This window comes from Lissotriton helveticus, chromosome 10 (genome assembly GCF_964261635.1).
Source record: "Lissotriton helveticus chromosome 10, aLisHel1.1, whole genome shotgun sequence".
Taxonomy (NCBI): domain Eukaryota; kingdom Metazoa; phylum Chordata; class Amphibia; order Caudata; family Salamandridae; genus Lissotriton; species Lissotriton helveticus.
In genome coordinates this window covers 296,316,177-296,337,147 of record NC_136071.1, presented here as the reverse complement: position 1 = coordinate 296,337,147, position 20,971 = coordinate 296,316,177, and the positions used below count along the sequence as shown (strand labels likewise).

Here is a 20,971-nt window from a genome sequence, read left to right as displayed (position 1 = left end):
CAGCTCTCGGACTTCATCACCCAATCAGCACTTAACAGCGACAACAGTTTAATTCTAGGCGACCTCAACCTAAGATGGAATGAATCCAATAACCCACTGATTCAATCTCTCAACACCCTTCAGTCAATGATTTGATCCAACACTGCTCAGAGGAAACGCATTACAGAGGAGCGACCCTGGATGCCATCATTGCGAACAAAAATGCAATCTCGATTGATCACATCATCCCGGTGGACTGGTCAGATCACCACATCATTCTCTTTCATATCCTTCAGCCGGCCCTATCCCTCCCTCCCACCCAAGCCCCCCCTAAGTGGGTTAGGAACACTTCCAGAATCCCCCAAGACAAGCTAGAAGAAGGTCTCTGCACACTCCTCCCGAACACGACGGAGTCCCTCTCTACCTCGGAACTCACCTCGCTCTACCATTTCAACATGGAACTCGCCCTGGATCAGCTGGCACCTCTAAAACTAAAAAAATCCAGAAGCATCCCCTCTAGGTCTTGGTTTTCTACTGACATCAATGAGGAAAGAAGACATCTAAGAGCCGTGGAAAGAACCTAGAGGACCAACCCCACCGCCCTCCATCGAGACCAACTCAAGACAGCACGCAAAAACTATTATACCCACATCAAGAGCAAAAAGTCATCCTTCTTCTGCTCTGCACTAGACAATGCCAAAAACCGCCCCAAAGAACTCTTCAACATTATTAGGAACCAAACTTCCATCCCTAAGACAGCCAACCTAGTGGCATCCAAGACCCAATGCGAAAACTTTGCAAGCTTTTTCAATGAAAAAATCGCCAAAATGTATCGCTCATTCAGCACGAGCCCTGCACCCAACCACAACCCTCCAGTAACCCCGTCTATCCTCTGGGCATCCTTCCAGCCGATTAAGGAAGAAATGATAAGCAATCTTATCGCCGCCACTAAACCCTCATCTCACTCCCTCGATCAACTTCCCTCGAGACTGACAAAGGATTTGAAGAGCACTCTAGCCCCTATCTGGGCCAAGATCATCAACAGCTCCTTGAACGAGGGTTTCATCCCCGACTGCCTTAAACTAGGTCAAGTCACACCACTTCTGAAAAAACCTGGCCGGGATCTCACGGACTTGAACAACTTTAGACCGGTCTCGAACCTTCCGTTCCTAGCCAAAATTCTTGAAAGATCCGTGCTTTCACAATTAACCCAACATCTTGAGGATTCTAATCAATTGGACCCACACCAATCAGGTTTCAGGAAAGGCTGCAGTACTGAAACCGCAATCCTAAATGTCCTAGATGATCCAATGTAGCTTTCTCATCCTCCTTGACCTCTCGGCTGCGTTCGACACAGTGGATCATACCCTCCTACTCAACGCCCTCCGAGAGAGAGCGGGCATCAAAAAGACAGTCTTAAAATGGTTCTCTTTTCTGAACAACCGCACTCAAAAAATAAAGATCAACAACTTCGAATCTGACCCCCTCCCCATCAGTAGAGGAGTCCCTCAAGGGTCAGTACTCTTGCCACAACTCTTCAACATCTACATGGAACCCCTCACCTCACTTCTAAGGAACTCCAACATCCCCTTCCACCTTTACGCGGACGACACACAACTCTATTTGAAAACCACTTCGATCGCAGACATTCACAGACTTAATGCCACACTCGTGGAGGTCCAACAGTGGCTCGCAGCCAATCACCTCAAACTGAATGAAGAAAAAACAGAAGTTCTCCTAATTTCGAACAAAGATGAAAACCCACAAATAGTGGAATGGCTCAAAGCCTTAAATGCCCTCAAAGTCTCTCTAACACCAACGGATTCCGCTAAATCCCTAGGAATCATTCTCGATCCCAAACTGGACATGAACAAACATATCTCTAAAACCGCCAAAAGCGCGTTCCCGAACCTGAAACTTCTATACAAAATCAAACCCTTCCTCCCCCCCAAAGACCTGAAACAGGCCACGCAGGCACTTGTGCTCTCCAGAATTGACTATGGCATCGCAGTGCTGACTGGAACTGCCAAGGCGCACCTAGGACCGCTCACCTCCACCCTCAACGCAGCAGCAAGAATGGTCACAGGAACTAAGAAATTTGACCACATCTCTCCAGCACTCAAAGAACTGAAATGGCTCCCGATTGACCAACGAGCCAACTTCCGCACAGCTTGCCTCACACATAAAGCCCTGCATACAGGCAAACCGGAATACCTGGCCTCCAAACTCAAAAGGGCGGGTCAATCCAGGAACCTCAGAAGCTCCAACACACTACTACTCATCCCTCTGAAATCACAAAAACGCAAAACCTCAAATAAATCCTTTGCGGGGAATGCCCCCAGGATCTGGAATGCCATCCCCCCCCACATCAGAATGGCCGTCTCCTTCCCGCAATTCAAATCGCTACTCAAAGCCCTCTTCCATGAACACTCTGGTGCCTAAGGAGAACCCCACGCCTGACGGTCAAAGTCCCTATGACTGTCGTACAGACTCTTTTTCCTGCTTGTTGTTCTTGATTCCTGTCTTGCTTATTCTCATTTGCTGCATATCTGTATTTGCTGTGAAGCGCTCTGATACCCTCGGGTCCAGCTAGCGCTATACAAAACTTCAATAAATAAATAAATCTGCTCATTTAGAATTCCATAGGTCTAGCAGCTAGGTGAATCACTTAATGGGATTAAATCTAAGGGAAAGAATGGTTTTCATATTCAAATCTGTTTTAAAGGCATGTTTAGTAAATGCATACTCTAATGTCAACCACTATCCAACAGGGTGAAATAGCAAATAATATGTTAACATTAGAAAGGAATGCCCTCAATCCCTTTCCCCTTGCTGTAAATAACCTTGTCAGAAACATGGCTTTAGTCGGCCTCTTTAGTCTAAAAGACAACTGTAGGATATGTACTTGTATGCAGCCCCCATTTTCTTGGTTCTATTGGGATGCACATATCATTTAGCTAATCATTCTAGCCTTTTGTTGTTCGGTGACCTTTAGAACCCTTAGACATTCTGGACGGTACAGCTCAATAAAACATAACTACCCCTACATTTTATGTTCCAGGTTTGGGACTCTGCACCTCAGTGTTGTGAAAGTTTGTGTTGCTATACACTGGGCGCCTGATATTGTTTCCTCCATAGGGGATTGTGGGATTGTGGCGTGTTTGGTTGGTTATTTGATCAGTGTAGGATTACATATGCTTGAAGTTTGTGAATTTCCTTGTTGAACATCAAGTGTACATCCTTTAGGATGTCCTCCCAGTGACAGTTTCACTTAGGACAGTGCCATAGCATATTTATTAGTGTCCTTGAGCCTTCATGTTTATGCAGCACTTTCCAGAGAATAATGTATTTTGTACCCGACTGTGGGAGCTGGCAGACAACCAAACCTATCATTTCTAGCCCTTGGAAGTAGAATGTACTGTATTATTTAAACTCTAATTACATTTGGCATGCCAGCCTGCATTATCTATTTTTGTTTATTTCTTGAACAAGTCTGTCTGCAATCCTTTTATAAAAGCTGCCTCTAATTTCTTCATTGCAAGAGAGTAGACCCCTGTCAATAAAGAAATATCATGGGGGCTCAACTGTAATAAGTTACTAAGTCACAAAGCCTACTGCCCAAGCCGGCAGCCAAGGTGAAAGACAGGTCATAGAGCATAATTAGATGCAATTTAAACAAAGAAAACAGAAAATGGCATTTTACTCTTCTGGTCTGCATGTTCAAAAAGGAAGAGCCATTAGTAGAAAGGAGAGGTTCAGGTTTATGCTTTGTGCATTGTTTGTTACAGAAAAAGAAGAAATCTCAGCGAGTTTCTACTCATTCTGAGCTACAGTCTGTTGACGTACATTAAAATGATTCTGGTACTTTTTTTAAACAAAGTAACAACTGTTAGAGCGTTTTGGATTCCTCACTACAGATTCCGCTTTTTTACTTCTTGTCTATTACTATACCATTTCTTTCTAAAGAAGGAGGAAGACCCCAAACTGGAGAGGTTTGTGGGAAGATTGATGGTGTAATCATGAATTATGAGATATAAAATACCCTCTGTCATGCGTTAACATCATATTAAAGGTTACTTCTGAGTTCCATTACCTTGAAAAGGAAATCCTCATTCAACCCCGCTCCTCTATTAAGTGTGGAACTCCTCAGTGACTCGGAACGTACAGCAGTGTGTATTTTTTATATATATATATATATATATATATATATATATATATTATATCGTCATAATGTGCTGTACGGTTCTTCAGACACCCACTTACCCACTTGCATGTGGACTTGGTTCACTTTAAAATTCATTCATGATAATTATAGTGTTGTAAGACTATTACAAAAACCTTCAATATTTGATCATTTGTTAAGTTTTTTTTGGTCTTCCTATCTATCAGGCAGCTGAGGAAGAATTGACTCCCAGTCCTACTGCTGAAATAGTTGGCAGATGGAAGCAGTATTCCCCTCTTCCCACTTTTGAAAGTAGTGAACAACCAGCAGAACAGAATGTGGTGTGTGCATCAGTCTTATCTGTTTGTTTAAATGAACTTACAAACAATAATAGTGTTATGCTACTTCACATACTACTGTTTATCTCCTTGCGAACTTGTACTTGAGATGTTTTTATATTGAATTAATATTTAAATCCCCATGTTCCTCTTCTCTATCATTTTTACAGTCTGAATAATCTTTAAAACAGTCCATGTTTGATGAGGTAACATGGACCCCCTTAAAATGTTTAATAATCTGGCAAACTTTGTAATTGGTCACAAAATGTAGATGGGAAGCTGTGTATGGCTACTAGCTCCACAGCTAAGCTCTACATTCTAGAATATTATGGAAAAGGAAATGGTATCTACAAAGTCACATCACATTTTATAATACTTTGCCTACTGCCTCTGAATTACCTACAGATTATGGAGGGTACATCTGCTGTGTGAACACAGGGAGATGATGGACGGAGTGCTGAAACTTTTCAAACACTCACCCCCAGTCACAGACCTGGGTTAAATCCATCATCATTCTTTAGCTCACTTTGCCACCCGAGTTCAGACACAGCTATATGCCAATCAGTCTTGACCCTGTGCCTCATGGGAACAGTCCAGTCCAAACTGCCAAGCCATGTCGTCCCTCGACCTGAAACAAGCATCTTGGGATCGGTTTGGGGCTAACAGCCCTCTTCAGGCAGGCTAGCTTGAATCCAGTGGGAAAGTGAGCAAGGGACCTACGTCTGGGCATACCCTGCCAACTTAGGGCGAAAAAAGCAAACACATGGAGATGTTGGACGAAGTGCTGAAACTTTTCAAACACTCACCCCCAGTCAAAGATCTGTGTTAAATCCATCATCATTCTTTAGCTCACTTTGCCACCCCAGTTCAGACACAACTATATGCAAATCAGTCTTGACCCTGTGCCTCATGGGAACAGTCCAGCCCGAACTGCCAAGCCATGTCTTTCCTAGACCGGAAACAAGCACCCTGGGTCCGGTTTCAGGCTAACAGCCCTCTTCAGCCAGGCTAGCTTGATTCCAGTGGCAAAGTGAGCAAGGGACCCACTTTTACATCTGCTGCGTGCCCATCGCATACTTGAAGAGCATCTCTTTGTTTTACATTTTGCAGTGAGTTGGATGAGACTTTTTTGGGAAAGTTTTGTGATGATTTGTCAAACAGTGAAAAAGTTATTATCAAATCAAAAAATGCATTTCTCAGCAAATGTGGTTTCCATAGGAAATGAATTTTTTGTTTTGCTAATACCATTAGCATCATTTGACGAATCTCCACAAAACTTTCCAAAACATTTCTCTTTTTTGCCTAATTTGTGCATGGAAAGATTTGGGGTTATCCATCAAGTGAGGGAAAAGAAAAATTTGTGGTCCCAAAACACAAAGGGGCAGATTTACAAGAAAGTGAAGCATCTATAGAGATGTGTCATTTTCCTTGCGCCACCCTAAAAAATGCTTCCGCCACCATGGATGCGCCTTATTTACAATACGGCGCACCATGGCCAAAGGATAGACAGATGCATCAGAAATTCTGGCGCATCTGTTGGGGCAAAAGTCACGCATTGCTGGAGTCGTGTCGCAAGTACGATGCAACTCCAGCAATGCATTTTGTGGCCTATTCCCACTACACTTCGTCACTCCTTACACCTGCTTCAAGCAGGCGTAAGGTTTTGACCTAGTGGCGTCCTAAAAGTGACGAAGTTAAATCTTTTAGATTTCATGGTGTCACTTTTACGAGGCTTTCCTGCGTAGGAATGCCCCATTGCCTACATTATACCTGACGCAGGTATATTGTGACGCAGGGCTTTACAACGAAGTTATTGTGATAATAAGTTTAAAAAATACTTGACCATCTGAACAATTTTAGTCCCTCAAACACAATTAAAAAAAATAGAGCCTTCTTATTGGCTCAGGGGGCTTTTTTACCCTTGAGCCATATTTCTCCTACAGGAGCCTTGCAAGGCTCTGATTGGCTGGCCAAAACATCTTAGAACATGTTGCAGCAGCCATTACAGCACTCTGGGACTTAGTCATCAATTGTGTCATTTGAGATGCCATCAGTGGTGTGATAAATGATGTCACATACAGATCATGAGGGATGTAATATGTGAGGTCATAAGCAGTCCATGGTGGAAGTGCAAGTTATAGTTAGCTCTGTTAACGCTAACCAGTGAATTTCCATAGTTTTTTTGGGCTCAAAGCGTTACGTTGACAGTGGAATTTTCACCTTTACTAAAAGGTCAATTTGACGATTGTATTTTTTAGTGAATTTCTTAGTTTTGTTTTACATACACAAATCAGACTTTATTATCATACCTAACTTTAATTTCACCTAAAACTTTGGGTTATTCAGTGGAAAAAAAGAAAGAAATATATATTTATACATAAATATATATTTATTTATATCTATATTTTTACGTTTTTTTAAAAGGTTTTTTTTGGTTAAATGATGTGAAGTGCATAAGGGTAACAAATGTTTTTTTAAGGTCATATATGAGTAGATGGGTAGTGCATATTGATATTAAAGAGTTGCTAGGATTATGGGATGACCACTGTTTAGGCGTAATAACAGTATTTTAGTGTTCAGGGATGGGAATGCATAGGGATAGCAAGGAATTTAGAAAATGAATGAAAATGTAATTTGCATCAGAGCTATCTCTGCTGCCAGATGCTGTTAACCATGGAAACGATTTCATGTCACAGCGTGTGATCATATAGTTCTGTGTGCACTGGTCCTACAGAATATAAAGGCCTATCATCCGGAACATTTAGATCAACAAATTTTTCTGAGAGCACTTTTATTACATTTTATGAGAAAGGATCATTTTCCTGAGCTTGTACAGCATCTGAAGATTCTGAGATCACTAAAGGACTGAGAAGGGTTTGAGCATTATTTCTCTGATTGGATAACATATCTGAAGCTATTAAAGTAAAAGAAGGGTTTTCTCCCAGATCCCACCTGTGAAACGAACCTTTGGCATTTTGTTGTGCAGTCTGTATGTGTGAACTTCTAGATCTGACTTTGGGGCATTATGGCAATCTCACTCCTAGAGCATGACACTGCTAGTTATCTGCTTATTTATTACACCAGAGGTCTAGCAGCTAGATGAAATACTTAATGGAAGTCATTTTAAGGGGAAGAATTGTTTTATTATTCAAATATGTTTCATAGGCATGTTTGGTAAAAGCATACTCCAATGTCAATCACTATCCAACAGGGTGATGTAACAAATAACACTATGTGAACATTGGAAAGCAATACCGTCACTCTCTTTCCCCTTGCTGGAAATAACCGTGTTGGAAACATGGCTTTAGTGGACCTCTGTAGACTAAAAGACAACTGTAGTATCCCAACTTGCATGCAGACCCCATTTTCTTGGTTCGATTTTCGCGCACATTTTATTTGGCTGATCGTTCTCGCCTTTTGTTGTTAAGTGACCGGTAGAACCCTGAGACATTCTGCACAGCTCTCTGAAACATAACTTTACCCACCTCGCATGCTCTAGTTTTTGGACTCTGCACCTCAGTGATATGAAAGTTGGTTTCGCTATACACCGGGCGACTGATATTGTTTCCTCCATAGGAGATTGTGGGATTGTGGCGTGTTTGGTTGGTCATTTGATCAGTGTAGGATTACGTTTGCGTGAACTTTGGGAAATTCCTTGTTGAACATCAAGTGTACATCCTCTAGGTTGTCCTCCCAGTACCCGTTTCGCTTAGGACTGTGTCATAGTAAATGTACTAGTGTCCTTGAGCCTTCACATTTGCTCCAGCACTTTCTAGAGAACAATGGGGCATATTACCAACAAGTAGCGATATTTATTGCTAAATAGGCTTAGCGACTATTTTTTTATTGCTGAGCATCGCAACAATTTATCGCTGAGATAACGTGCTATTAGCAACGTTTATCTCCAAAGCGATACATAGCGGCGTAATGCGTGAATATCGCTGAGAATACAGCGATATTCACGCATTAGCGACGAAATGCTCTTAGCCATGTTATCCACCTCCCATTGGATAACATGGCTAAGAACTGGTCTGGGTAGGTGTTGGTATTTGGAGATATTTGCGCTTAGTGCGAATGTTTCCATCGCTACGCCTGCCTTGCTAATAGGCGAAAGCGATGTTAGCGACTGTTTTCAGTCGCTAACAGCATGGGTACGCCCACTTTGCATGTCATTAGTGATAAATATCGCTAACATGCAAAGCGGGCCCCAAACCGCTCGCTATCACCTAAAAGCTGTTGCTAACTGCTGTTAGCGACAGCTTGCTAATAGGGCAATAGAATTATCTCCGCTTAGCGGCCAAAAACGGCCGCTAAAGCAGCAAAAATTCCCTATCGCCACCCTTGATAATATGCCCCAATGTTTTTGTACCAGTTTTGGGAGCTTGCAGACAACCAAACCTATCCACGCAAGTCCCTGGGATTAATATTTCAACTCTAATTTAATGTGGCATGCTAGCCCGCAACAATTTATTGAACAGGTGTGTCTGAAATTATTTCATAAAAACGGCCTCTAATTTCTTCATTGCATTAGAGTAGATCCCTGTTAATAGAGAAATACCAGGGATGCTCAACTCTGATATGTTTCTAAGTCACAATGCCTCCTGCCAAAGCCAGCAGCCAAGATGAAAGGCAGGTGACAGAGCATAATTAGCTGCACTTTGAACAAAGAACACAGAAAATGGCACTTTATTCTTCTGACCTGCATGTTCTAAAATTAAGAGCCATCAGTAAAAAGAGAGGTTCAGGTTTTAGTTTTGAACATTGTTTGTTACAGAAAAGAACGGATCTCAGCGAGTTTCTACTCATTCTGAGGGACATTCTGTGCTACGGCTCTTTTGTAGTCTGTTGTACATTAAAATCGTTCTAGTACTTTTTAAAACAAAGTACTAAGGGGCATATTATCAAGAACGGCGTTACAAGTATCGCCGCTTTAGCGGCAGGAAACTGCTGCTAAAGCGGTGATAATGGGATTGATAATATGCCCTTGTGAATTCCCATAGCAGCCCTGAACCTGGGCTTCTATGGAATTCACAAGGGCATATTATCAAGCCCATTATCGCCGCTTTAGCAGCAGTTTCCTGCCGCTAAAGCGGCGATACTTGTAACGCCGTTCTTGATAATATGCCCCTAACTGTTTTGGTGTGTTGGATTCATAACTACAGATGCTGCCTTTTTTACTTCTTGTCTATTCTATAGTATTTCTTTCATTTTTTTTTTTTTTTTGAATATATTTTTATTGCAGAATCAGGAATAAACACTTCCAACAAGCCAACCCATACACCATCGGTACCCAGCAGACAGTGCAACAGTAATACAATACACAGCCGATTAGCCCACATCCCGGAGGCTGGGCGGCGCTTCAATGAGTCAGTTCACTGGAGGTACCTCGGGACACAGGTCTAGTGTAATACTTCGTATCCGCTTTTATCCCAACACAACCAGCCCTCCCCCACCATCAAATCTTGGGCCACTCCAATGTCATGTCATTAAATCATCACGACTACTTTCCTGAGCCATCCGGTTCCGGAAGGTTGCCGCTAGCCGGCAATCCACCCCCTCCTACGACTCCTTCTCAGTACCCTCCCCCTCAACTGCTGCTAATGCGGGTTCCACTTTCCCTCTCCTGCTCCAGGGTGACAACTATCAGGAAGTTTTGACAAGCAAGTAGTCACACGGAATCCCTGCCTATAACTGATCAGTTTCGTCGCCTCCAGTCGGATAATCCCTTAACGCCTGCACTACCAGCTCCCAGGACGGTGCCAGTTCCAAGCTCTTCTCATTACCAGTTCTAGTCGCCTGGCGCATTCGTAACACACTCTCACAGCTCGACCACTTCACCAGTTCATTCCTCCATCTCCGTACAGACGGCCCCTCTTTAGACTTCCAATGCCAAGTGATTTCACGCTGTGCCAGTACCAGTCCCAGCCCAATGAATTTGCTCGTAACCTTGGTCTTTTTGGTATGCGGGAACCAAAGAAGCAGACATGCGGCCATGTCAAAGTCCACTTCCCGATCCGTGACCGCATTCAAGAGGTCCCCCACCTCAGACCAGTAGTCCCCCAACTTCGGGCAACCCCACAGCATGTGGTCAAGATCCACCTCAGGCTCTAGACATCGCGGGCACATGGCGTCCAGCACCCGGAAGTGTCGACGTAACCTCTCCGGGGTCAAATATGCCCTATGGAGCACAAAATAATGCACCTGTTGGAATCTCGCATTCCTCGTCCCCTTCCAAGTCCGGTGTAGCACCTGACCCCATACGGAATCCGGGATTCGTCTTCCGATGCTGGTCTCCCAACGCGACTTCAACTCAACCAACGGGGCCAGACCTTCATTTAACATCCTATTGTGGAGGCAGGTCACCGCCTTGACGGTGCCCGCTGCCATCACCACATATTGGCACACCGTCGTCACCTCCGGTTCAGCCAGTCCACCCCCCCAATGTTTCTGCAGAGCCGCGACAACCGCCGCATGCAGCAAGAAGGTGCCACTTGGCAGGCCGAACTGCTCTCGTAGGGTCTGGAACGGGGCCAGCGTCCCGTCCACATAGAGGTCTCCTACCATCTGCAAGCCCAGGTCCTCCCACTCTAACAATTGGGACCAATCACCCCCGTGCGGTAAGGCAGTGAGCATTCCCAGCGGAATCTCCGGTGCGTATGGCTGGCGCTTCCCAGCCCTCTTCAGGTTCCTGTTCCAACACAACCTAAGCGTCCATTCCTCCATCGTGAGGTCCCTACTGGCCAGTCTCTGTTGCATCACGATAGACGCCAAGACATGCCTCTGAATGCCGATCCCCCGGCCTTCTACAGGCCCCCTGAATTCTCTGGCCACGTTCTGCGTCAGGACCTGGAGCTGCGCTGCCAGATAGTATAGCTCATAGTCCGGGACAGCCACCCCTCCCTCACACTTGGGTCTCAGCAGGGTGGTCAATGCCACCCGTCTGCGACCGTGGCCCCAGAGAAAGCCAGTCACCAACGTCTTCAGTTCCCTAAAGATACCCTGCGGGATCCACACCGGCAGCGTTCTAAAATAGTAGAGGAGCCTCGGGAGTGCCACCATTTTCAACAGCGCCACACGGCCCAGTACAGACAGCGGAAGAGTGGCCCAGAAGTCCATACTGCCTCTCAGCGCCCTAATACAGCGCCCCACATTCCCCTCAAGGAGGTCTGCCGCGTCATGGTAGATACGCACTCCTAAATAAACAAAACAAGAGGGCTCCCACACCACCGGCCTCGTGAGCCGCGGGCAGAGTGTGGTCTTTCGCAGCGGAAACACACAAGTCTTAGTCCAGTTCACCCTGAGGCCTGAAAGCCTCCCGAACCTGCCCAACATGTCCACCGCGCTTTCTAGAGCTCTTCCAGAGTCCGCCAGGTACAGTAACAAGTCATCGGCGTACAACGAGATATAATGCGAGTCAAGTCCCTGCGCAATCCCGTCGAAAACAACTCCCGTTCTCGCCTGTGCCGCTAGTGGCTCCACCGCTAGTGCAAAGAGCAGAGGGGATAGCGAGCAGCCTTGCCTCGTGCCCCTACAGACCGGATAAACCGAGGAGACCAAGGTCCCCAGCCGCACCCGCGCCTTAGCCGATGAATAGAGCACTCTCGTCCAGCCCCGGAACCCCTCCCCAACCCCGAACTTCAACAGCACGCCATCTAAAAAATCCCATTCCAAGCTATCAAACGCCTTTTCAATGTCAACCGTCAGCACTACCGTGCCTGGATCCGCCATGGCAGCACTATCAATGACCCCAATCAGCCGACGGATATTCATCGAAGTGCTCCTAGAGGGGATGAATCCCGCTTGATCCCTATGCACCAAAGAGGTCATCAGTGGCAGGAGCCGGGTGGCCAAGATGCGGCTCAAGATCTTATAATCTACAGTCAGCATAGACAACGGACGAAAAGAAGAGACATCTAAAGCGTCTCTGCCCGGCTTCAGCAGGGGCACCACCAGCGCTTCCGTCATAGAGTCAGGCAACCGTCCCAATTGTTTCGCCTCCGCATACACAACCTGCAGTCTGGGCGCCAGCACGTCCATAAATTTGGCGTAGAACTCGATCGGCAACCCATCCACCCCAGGGGTTTTGTTCCTCGCCATATGACTAATCGCCCCTCTGATTTCTGCCAGGGTGACAGGGGCCCCCAGATCCCGGGCCTCCCCCTCATCCAATATCGGCAAAGGGATCTGATCTAAATAATCACCAATGTCCGTGGCTTCCACTTCAAGGTGGCTGGTGTACAGACTCGTGTAGTAGGACTGAAAGCGCCCCAGGACCGCTGACTGCGAATAAACCACCTCCCCATCTTCCTGTCGCACACTCATAACCGGGCAACCTCTAGAGTTCGGATCAGCCAACTTCGCTAAAAGCGTGCCCACCTTATCACGCTCCTCATGCACTTTCACCGCATACAACTTGTAATCATAGCACCGCAATCGCTCCGTCTCAGTTGCCACCGCCTCCTTGGCACGTAACAAGCGGTCCTGCAGCTCCGGCTTCTCTGGTCGCTGCTGCTCCACCCCTCTCAACACTTCCTCCGCCTTCGCGAGGTCATTCAGCACTGTTCCTCTCACAGTCAGAAACCGTCCCATGCATACCCCCCTCACCACCACTTTCATCGCATCCCATTCATTCGCTCTAGTCGCTGTCGACCCAGCATTGATCGTGAAATAGTCGTCTATGCCCTGTCGGACCGTGTCACAGAACGCCGGGTCTTCCAGCGTCTCCGGACGAAGTCTCCACGTAGGGACCGCCGATCTCACCTGCTGCCATTGCATAGAAATCAGCAGTGGGTTATGGTCCGAGATGGTTCTAGACAAGTACTCAGAATGAATCACCACCTTCGCTAGAGACTCGCAACACAGCACCGTATCCAATCTAACATGCAGATCATGCAGCGCCGAGAAGTAGGAGTAGTTTTGAGTTTCGGGGTGCTGCGCCCTCCATACATCCACCAAGCCCCACTTCTTTTGCCAGTCCCGCCTATGGGTCGCAAGCCTGCGCACCGGGGAGTCTACCAAGGGCGGGTGTGACCTGTCCAAGAGCACATCTGAAATGGAGTTAAAATCCCCCGCCAGCAATATAGGGCCCGCCAAATAATACGCCAGTGAGCGCGACAAACCCTCAAAGAAACGTGCTTGATCAGCGTTGGGGGCATAGATGTTACACAGCACCACTTCCCTACCACACAGCCTCCCTTCCACCACCACATAACGACCCTCCGGATCAATCCTCTGGCTCGTGACTTGGAATGGCGTGCCCGCTCTGACCCATATTAACACCCCTCTAGCAAACGCTGAGTAAGTCGTGCCAAACACCTGACCCCGCCACCTCCTCTGTAACGCCCCACATTCCTGCTGTGTTAAGTGAGTCTCTTGAAGCATTGCTATCTGGACGCCCCGCCTCACCAAGTAGGCATGTACCTTGTGGCGCTTAACCATAGTACGAATACCCCGGACATTCCATGTGACACATTTCAAATTAGGTAACGTCCCCATAGAGCATCAATCCCAACAGTGGCGTACGCCAATAAATGTGACCCGCATCGCAGCAATCGTACAACCCCTTCAAAACATACCCCACAACTCCCACCCACCCCCTCCCCAGGACAGGGCCTAGTAACCCAGCTTCAGCCCCGTTCCAAACCTCAAACACCCAACACATCACCCTAAGCTGTGGTCGACACCACAGAAGACCTTAAGGGTCTATCGAGGACTATGGAGCCCCGAACCAGGACGATAGAGCAACCACCCCGCGCCCACAGCCCCATACTGCCACTGCAGCCCCATACCTGGCAGTCCAATAGATGTCAGGAGCGTCCAGGCCTTACAAAAAGTTCAGCGGCCACGAGCTTCACCCATTAAAGATACCATCTGATGTTTGTGGGGTAACCTCCGGTCCCTGCGCTCCCCCCACCTCCGAGTCTTCATCGCCGGTCTTCTCACCTTCGCCCTCCGAAGCCGAACCCCTGGAGGCGTCCTCTCGCTGCGAGCCCGTGATGTTCGCCGTGGCCTCCAATGCACTCTGTCTATCGGCCAGCATTTGCGCCTCTCGCTCGGCCCGTTGGCGCCTATTCCGGGAGCGGATACGCTGCGATTTACTGACCCTGACCGGTTGCTCACGATCCCTGGCGGGCCTGTGTGCTCGATCCGTCCCTGCACGATACAGTTCCAGCCAGGACCATGCTTCATCAGGTGTTTGGAAAAAGTGGGTCCGTTCGTCAACGATGATCCGCAGCTTGGCCGGAAAAAGCAAGGAGTATTGAATCCCTTCCTCTCTCAGCTCCTTTTTCACCGACAGAAAAGAGGCCCTGCTCCGCTGCACCTCCTGCGTATAGTCCGGAAATATCGTCACCTTGCTGTTGTCCACCTGGAAGGGCCCACGATCTCTCGCCCTTTGGATCAGCAGGTCCCGATCCTTATAGTGCAGCAGCCTGGCCACCAGCGGTCGGGGCGGTCGGCCCTCCGGGGCGGCTTCGCGGGCACCCTATGCGCTCTTTCCAGGGAGAAGAAGGGGGAAAGGCCCTCCGGCGCCACCACTGTGCGGAACCAGTTCTCCAAGTAGGTCACCGCATCATCCTTCTCAATTTTCTCCGGAAGCCCCACCACCCTCACGTTGTTCCGGCGGTTGCGCCCTTCTGCATCCTCCACGCGACGCTCCAGAATCGCCAGTCGATGGACAACGTCATCAAGTTTATGTTCCGCCGTGACCACCGCTGGTTTCAGCTCCTGGAGCAGTTGCTCGTTGGACTTCACACGGTCAGAGAGCTTGGCATGGTCCGCCCTCAGCAGGCCGAGCCCGGACGCCACCTGCGCAATATCCTGGTGCAGCTCATCCTTCGTAGCAGTGATCGCGGCCAAGATGGCATCCAGGCGGAGGTTCAGCCTCTGTTCTTGTGTCGTGGGCTCCGTTGGGAAACCGCCATTCGCGTCTTCCAGCCTCCGGCCTCCCCTTTCAGGCGGTTCGGCGTCGCCATTTCCCTGCGCGGCCATCTTGTGTGCAGGTAGTCAGCTACTCGGGCAGCTCCCTTGGACAATGGCCAGGCCCACCTGAAACGCCCAGCGGGGTATCCCAACCAGCGCGGCTCACCAATCCCCAGGTCAAGCGGGAATCCGCGGCGCCAGCTGTACCCCACACTCGGACATCCGACAATATCCAGTCCGGAAGTGCCCTCTGTGCTGCCCCACAGTTACTCGTGGAACGCCCTCAAATCCCACCAGGGCCAGGGGGAGCAAACTCCACTGAAGAGGTGGCCAGTAAGTCAATCAAGGTCCCGGGCAAGCTGAGCCCACTGCCCCCGGCAACACTGGTCCCTGTGATGCACCACGCGCGGTGGGGCCCAGTACCACACTGTATCCTCGCCCTCCACTGGGCGGGTCCCCTGCCACGGATCGGGCCGACTGCCACCTCCTTGTCAGCCCGTGTCCCGGGATGTGCAGGCGCTTTGGGCGGCCGCCCCCCTAGTGCCCCACCGTCTCACCGCACCTTTCTGTGTCCCGTCGGCCCCCACCGCTGTTCAGCCAGTGGGTGGGCGGCCTCTCAGTCCGACAGTGCCGCCGCCGGCGCTGCGCAATGCCAGGCTTCGCTGTCCCAGGGATCGGGTGGGGGAGGGGCGCCACTCCTGCCGGTAAATCCCGGCCGCCCTCCACCGCAACTCGGGGCCCGCTCCTACGGCTCACCGCTCCACTCGCCGCAGCACGAGGGTCCCGCAGGAGCCTTCAGGCACTCCGGCACCACACACCGCTCCGCTCCTGGAGCCCTTACGCTGTCGGCACCGCCATCTTCCTTTGTCTGTGCGCCAAGGCGAGCCGAGCACCAGGGTCACCCGCGCTCACCAGCCAGGGCTCCGACCGGGGTCAAACGCTCCCCAGAACGTCAGCGGCCCCTCCGGACCACGATTCCGGCCGCCAGGCGACACGGGGCGACGATCAGCAGGAGGAAAGACGGGACATGGCGCGGAGCAACTCGCTCACGCAGCCATCCCGGTCGGCGCTGTAGCCACGCCCCCCTATAGTATTTCTTTCTGAAGACGGATGAAGACCCCAAACTAGAGAGTTTTGTGGGATGAGTGATTGTGTGACCATGCATTATAAGATATAAAATATCCTCTGTCCTGCGTTAAAATCATATTAAAGGTTACTTCTGAGTTCCATTACCTTATAAAGGAAATCCACCTTCAACCTCGCTCCTCTATACAGTGTGGAACTCCTCAGTGACTCGGAATGTACGGCAGAGTGTATTTTTTTCTATACATATTATATCGTCATATTGTGATATAAGGTTCTTCAGACACCCACTTACCCACTTGCATGTGACTTGTTTCACTTTAAAATTCATTTATGATAATGATAGTAATGTAGGACTATTACAAAAATCTAAAGTGTTTGATCATTTGTTAAGCTTTTTTTGTCTTCCTATCCTTCAGGCACTTGGGGAAGAATTGCCTCCCGATCCTACAGCTGAAATAATTGTCAGATGGATGGAGTACTCCCCTCTTCCCACTTTTAAAAATACTGAAGAACCAGCAGCACAGAATGTGGTATGTGCATCAGTCTTATCTGCTTGTTTAAATGAATCTTACAAGCTATAATCGTGTTATACAACTTCACATACAACTGTTCATCTCGTTGTACATGTACTTGAGATGTTTCTATGTTGAAATAATATTTAAGTCCCCATATATCTCTTCTCTATCATTATAACTGTCTGAATTATTCTTTAAAACAGTGCATGTTCCATGAGGTAACATCAAACCCCATAAAATGTTTAATAATCTGACAAACTGTGTGATTGGTGACCAAATGCAGATGGGATGCTGTGTATGGCTTCTGGCTCCATAGCTAAGCTCTACATTCTAGATTAATATGTAATACGAAATAGTATCTTCAAAGTCACATCACATTTTATAATACTTTGCCTACTGCCTCTGAATTAGTCTGAGGCTATAGAGGGTACATCTATGCGCCTATCCCATACTTGCCAGATCATCTCTTTATTTTGCATTTTGCAGTGAGTTGGATGAGACTTTTTTGGGGGAAAAGTATTGTAAAGATTTGTCAAACAGTGACAAAGTTAGTAGCAAACCAAAGAATGCATTTCCTATGGAAATGTGGTTTCCATAGGAAATGCTTTTTTTGTTTGCTAATAATGTTAGCATCATTTGACGAATCTCCACAAAACTTTCCAAAACATTTCTCTATTTTGCCTAATTTGTGCATGGAAAGATTAAGGGTTATCCATCAAGTGAGGGAAAAGAAAAAAAGGTAGTCCCAAAACACAAAATCCGCATGCATTTTCAATAGATTTTTTTAAGAAGCACTAACGCAAAAACTGCTGAATGGAATTATGCTAAATTTTGCAAGTAGCTAGATCTTTGCCCAGAAGTTGTGCTTTTTATGATTTGGTGTATATTTGTTTTGTAGTTATTGTGATAATAAGTCTAAAAAAATACTTGACTTTTTGGACGGTTTTAGGTCCTCTAATCCAATTTATAAAAATAGAGCCCTCTGATTTACCCAGTGGTCTTTTATACCTCTGTGTCACTGTTAGAACTGGCACCCTTGGCGTGGGTCTCCCTTCCATTTTTTTGCTGTTGACTCTTATGTTTTTGCTAGTTTTAGATGCTTTTGGGCACTGTGCCACTGCTGTTCAGTGCCACAGTGCAAGTGCTCCCTATGGTAAATTGATGTATGGATTAGTGACTCCATGATTGGCTTGTTTGGTTTACTTGTCAGACCCTAGTAGAGTGCACTGTGTGTGCCCAGGACTTGTAAATCAAATGCTGCTGGTAGGCTTTCAGCACTGATTGTGCCACCCACCAGAGCAGCTTGTAAAGTGTGCCTCAGGTCTGCCATTGCAGAGCCTGTGTGCAGTCTGGTACTGCCATGTTGACTGGGCAAGTGCACCCACTTAGAAGTCCCTGAACCTTCTCTTTTATACATATTAGTCACCCCTAAGTTAGGCCCAAGGGCAGGGTGCATTTCAGGTAAAAGGTAGGACATGCCCTGATATGTGTGGCATGTCCTAATAGCGAATTACAGCCATTTTAATTTTTCATTATTGCAAGGCTACCTGTTACCCATAGGCCAGAATGGGCAGTTTGAATATAACATCATATAATCTAACTGACTCAGAGAACTGGGTAGAAATTCTAGTTTAATATGCCTGAACTCAGAGTGATAAAATACATCTTTTAGTGAAGTTAGTTTTAACATTCTGTGTTTGAAAATACCCCTTTTAGAAAGTAGGTATTTTCTTGCCTAACTATCCAAGCCTGCCTCTGCTAGGTTGTGTATTCCTTGTCTGGAGTTTGAGTTACAGGGGCTGGGGGATTCCAGGAAACAGGGTGAGTCAGCACAGGGCTGAATAGAGAGATCTGCATGCAGATGGGAGGTAGGAGTTGCACCTGGGACCTGAATAGGGCTGTGCCTTCCCTCCACAAATGCTGGCTCCCCCTTCTGTAGTGTGTCTGCTGTCCCTGGCCTACACTGTGAAAGCAAAGAAGGAGTCTTGTCAGCAAAGTGCTCCAGGACTGACAAGAACTGGTTTGGACTAGGCAAAGACCTCTCTGCCTTCAGTAAACAAAGGGGAAATGAGTATAAATATTGGGTTTGAGACCCAAGAACTTTAGATCACTTCTGGGAATCAAGACAAACCTTTGCTGAGAAGAAGAACCAAGAAGCTGAAAGAGGAGAATACCCCTGTGCTGTGTGTTTGGGGGTTGGTCTGCAGTGGTTGCTTCATTGTCAAAGAAAGGAGAAAAGGACTGAGTGTGCTTTTTATCAACTTGAAGAAGAATCTCCAAGGGCTTGAACTAGAGCTTGCCTCCTGCCTGAAGTCTCAGGGATACAAGACTTCACCAACCAGCTCCCCCCTGAATTCCCTTGCTGGGAATTGAAGTGCCTGCTGTTGTGCTGGGCCTTCTGAGTGACTGCATGTCTCTGGGAGCTGGAAGTGCGACGCAACAATGAGAAGCGTGTCACCGCCGCAGCATCTGTCGTCGCATCACCGAAGAAGCGAGCCTTTGCTGCCGCTCTCATCATTGCCTCACCGAAGCGCGGCGCATCACCAGAAAAGTGGGATTCCACCACAGAGGTCACCGTCACATCACCGGAGAAGCGCGTCGCAGGGCCTGTCGCGGCTCCAAATATCATTGAGTCGCAGCACGGCCATCGGGCGTGCACGCATCGCACCAACTTTGTTGCATCATAACCAAGAGGTTATCTTGTCGCATCGCACCGGAGAAAAGTATCGCATGGAGGTACCATCTTGTCGCATCGCACCGAAGAGCAGTAAGAAAGAGACACATCTCCTCCCCACACAGTAAGGAAGTGAGCATCAACTCCACTGTGCAGCAGTAAGGAACGAACGCATCCACTTCCCTTCGTCTAAGGTACCAACGCATCACCTTCCCTGCGACCCTTTTGTTTTCTTTGCGTTACACATTCAAGGTACATTGAGAGTAAAGTGTTGCATTTACAACTTGAGAGAACTGAGCTATTATAAAACATTTTAAAGACTATTTTTGAGTACAGTATTGTGGATTTTTGTCGTTTGGTCTTGTGTTAAGTCTATATAATAATACTTATTTTTATAATACAACCTGTGTGGTGTCCATTTGTAGTGTTGTCACTGTATTACTGTACATGTTCACAAATGCTTTACACACTGCCTCTGAGATAAGCCTGCCTGCTCGTGCCAAGCTACCAAGGGGGTGAGGGGAAACATCCTTTACAATGCAACTTTTACCACGCAGTGCCTTTACGATCCAACTTTCACAACGCAAACCATTACAACGCATTGCGCTGGCGGGCGCTCTATGATAGGGAATAGGTTTAATTTACTATCCAACACCTTCCCTGTATCCACGGGGATTGGAGTTGGAATAGTAAATTAAACTATTCACTATCCAGCGCCCCAAAGCACTATGCGCTGTAAAGGCATGCGTTGTAAAAACCGCGTTGTAAAGGCATGCGTGGTAAAAGCATGCGTTGTAATGTCATACATCCGGGGTGAGCAAGGGTTATTTTAGGAGTGTAGCCCCTTACCCAGACTAGACGCAAGGGTCCCTATTTGGTCAAAGGTACCTACCTCTGCCAACTAGAGACCCCCACATCTAACAGTCATGTTTCTTCTGTGGGAGCCTTGCAAGACATCTTAGAAAATGTCGGGGAAGCCATTACAGCACTTGAGGACTTAGTCATCAATTATGTGATTTGAGATGCCATCAGTGTTGTGATAAATGATGTCACATACAAATCATGAGTGACGTAATATGTGAGGTCATAAGCAGTGCATGGTGGAGGCACAAGTTATAGTTAGCTATGTTAACGATAACTGGTGAATTTCTGTTGTTTGTTGAGTTCAAAGCGTTATGTTTACTGTGAAATTTTCAGCTAACAAAACGTCAATTTGATCTTTGTATTTTTCAGTGAATCTCAAAGTTTTTTTTAATACACAAATCAGATTTTATCATACCTAACTATAATTCCACCT

The 20,971-nt window shown here is 47.3% G+C and overlaps 1 protein-coding gene across 1 annotated transcript in view; it reads left to right on the top strand.

Annotated features, from left to right (window-relative positions):
* The window catches only part of LOC144784001 (uncharacterized), a 1,599,281-nt gene that overhangs the window by 911,161 nt on the left and 667,149 nt on the right, over positions 1-20,971 (top strand). Inside the window, exon 19 of the mRNA XM_078662713.1 lies at positions 16,902-17,015. Coding sequence (XP_078518839.1) covers positions 16,902-17,015 — 114 coding nt within the window. The remainder of the gene's footprint in view (positions 1-16,901; positions 17,016-20,971) is intronic.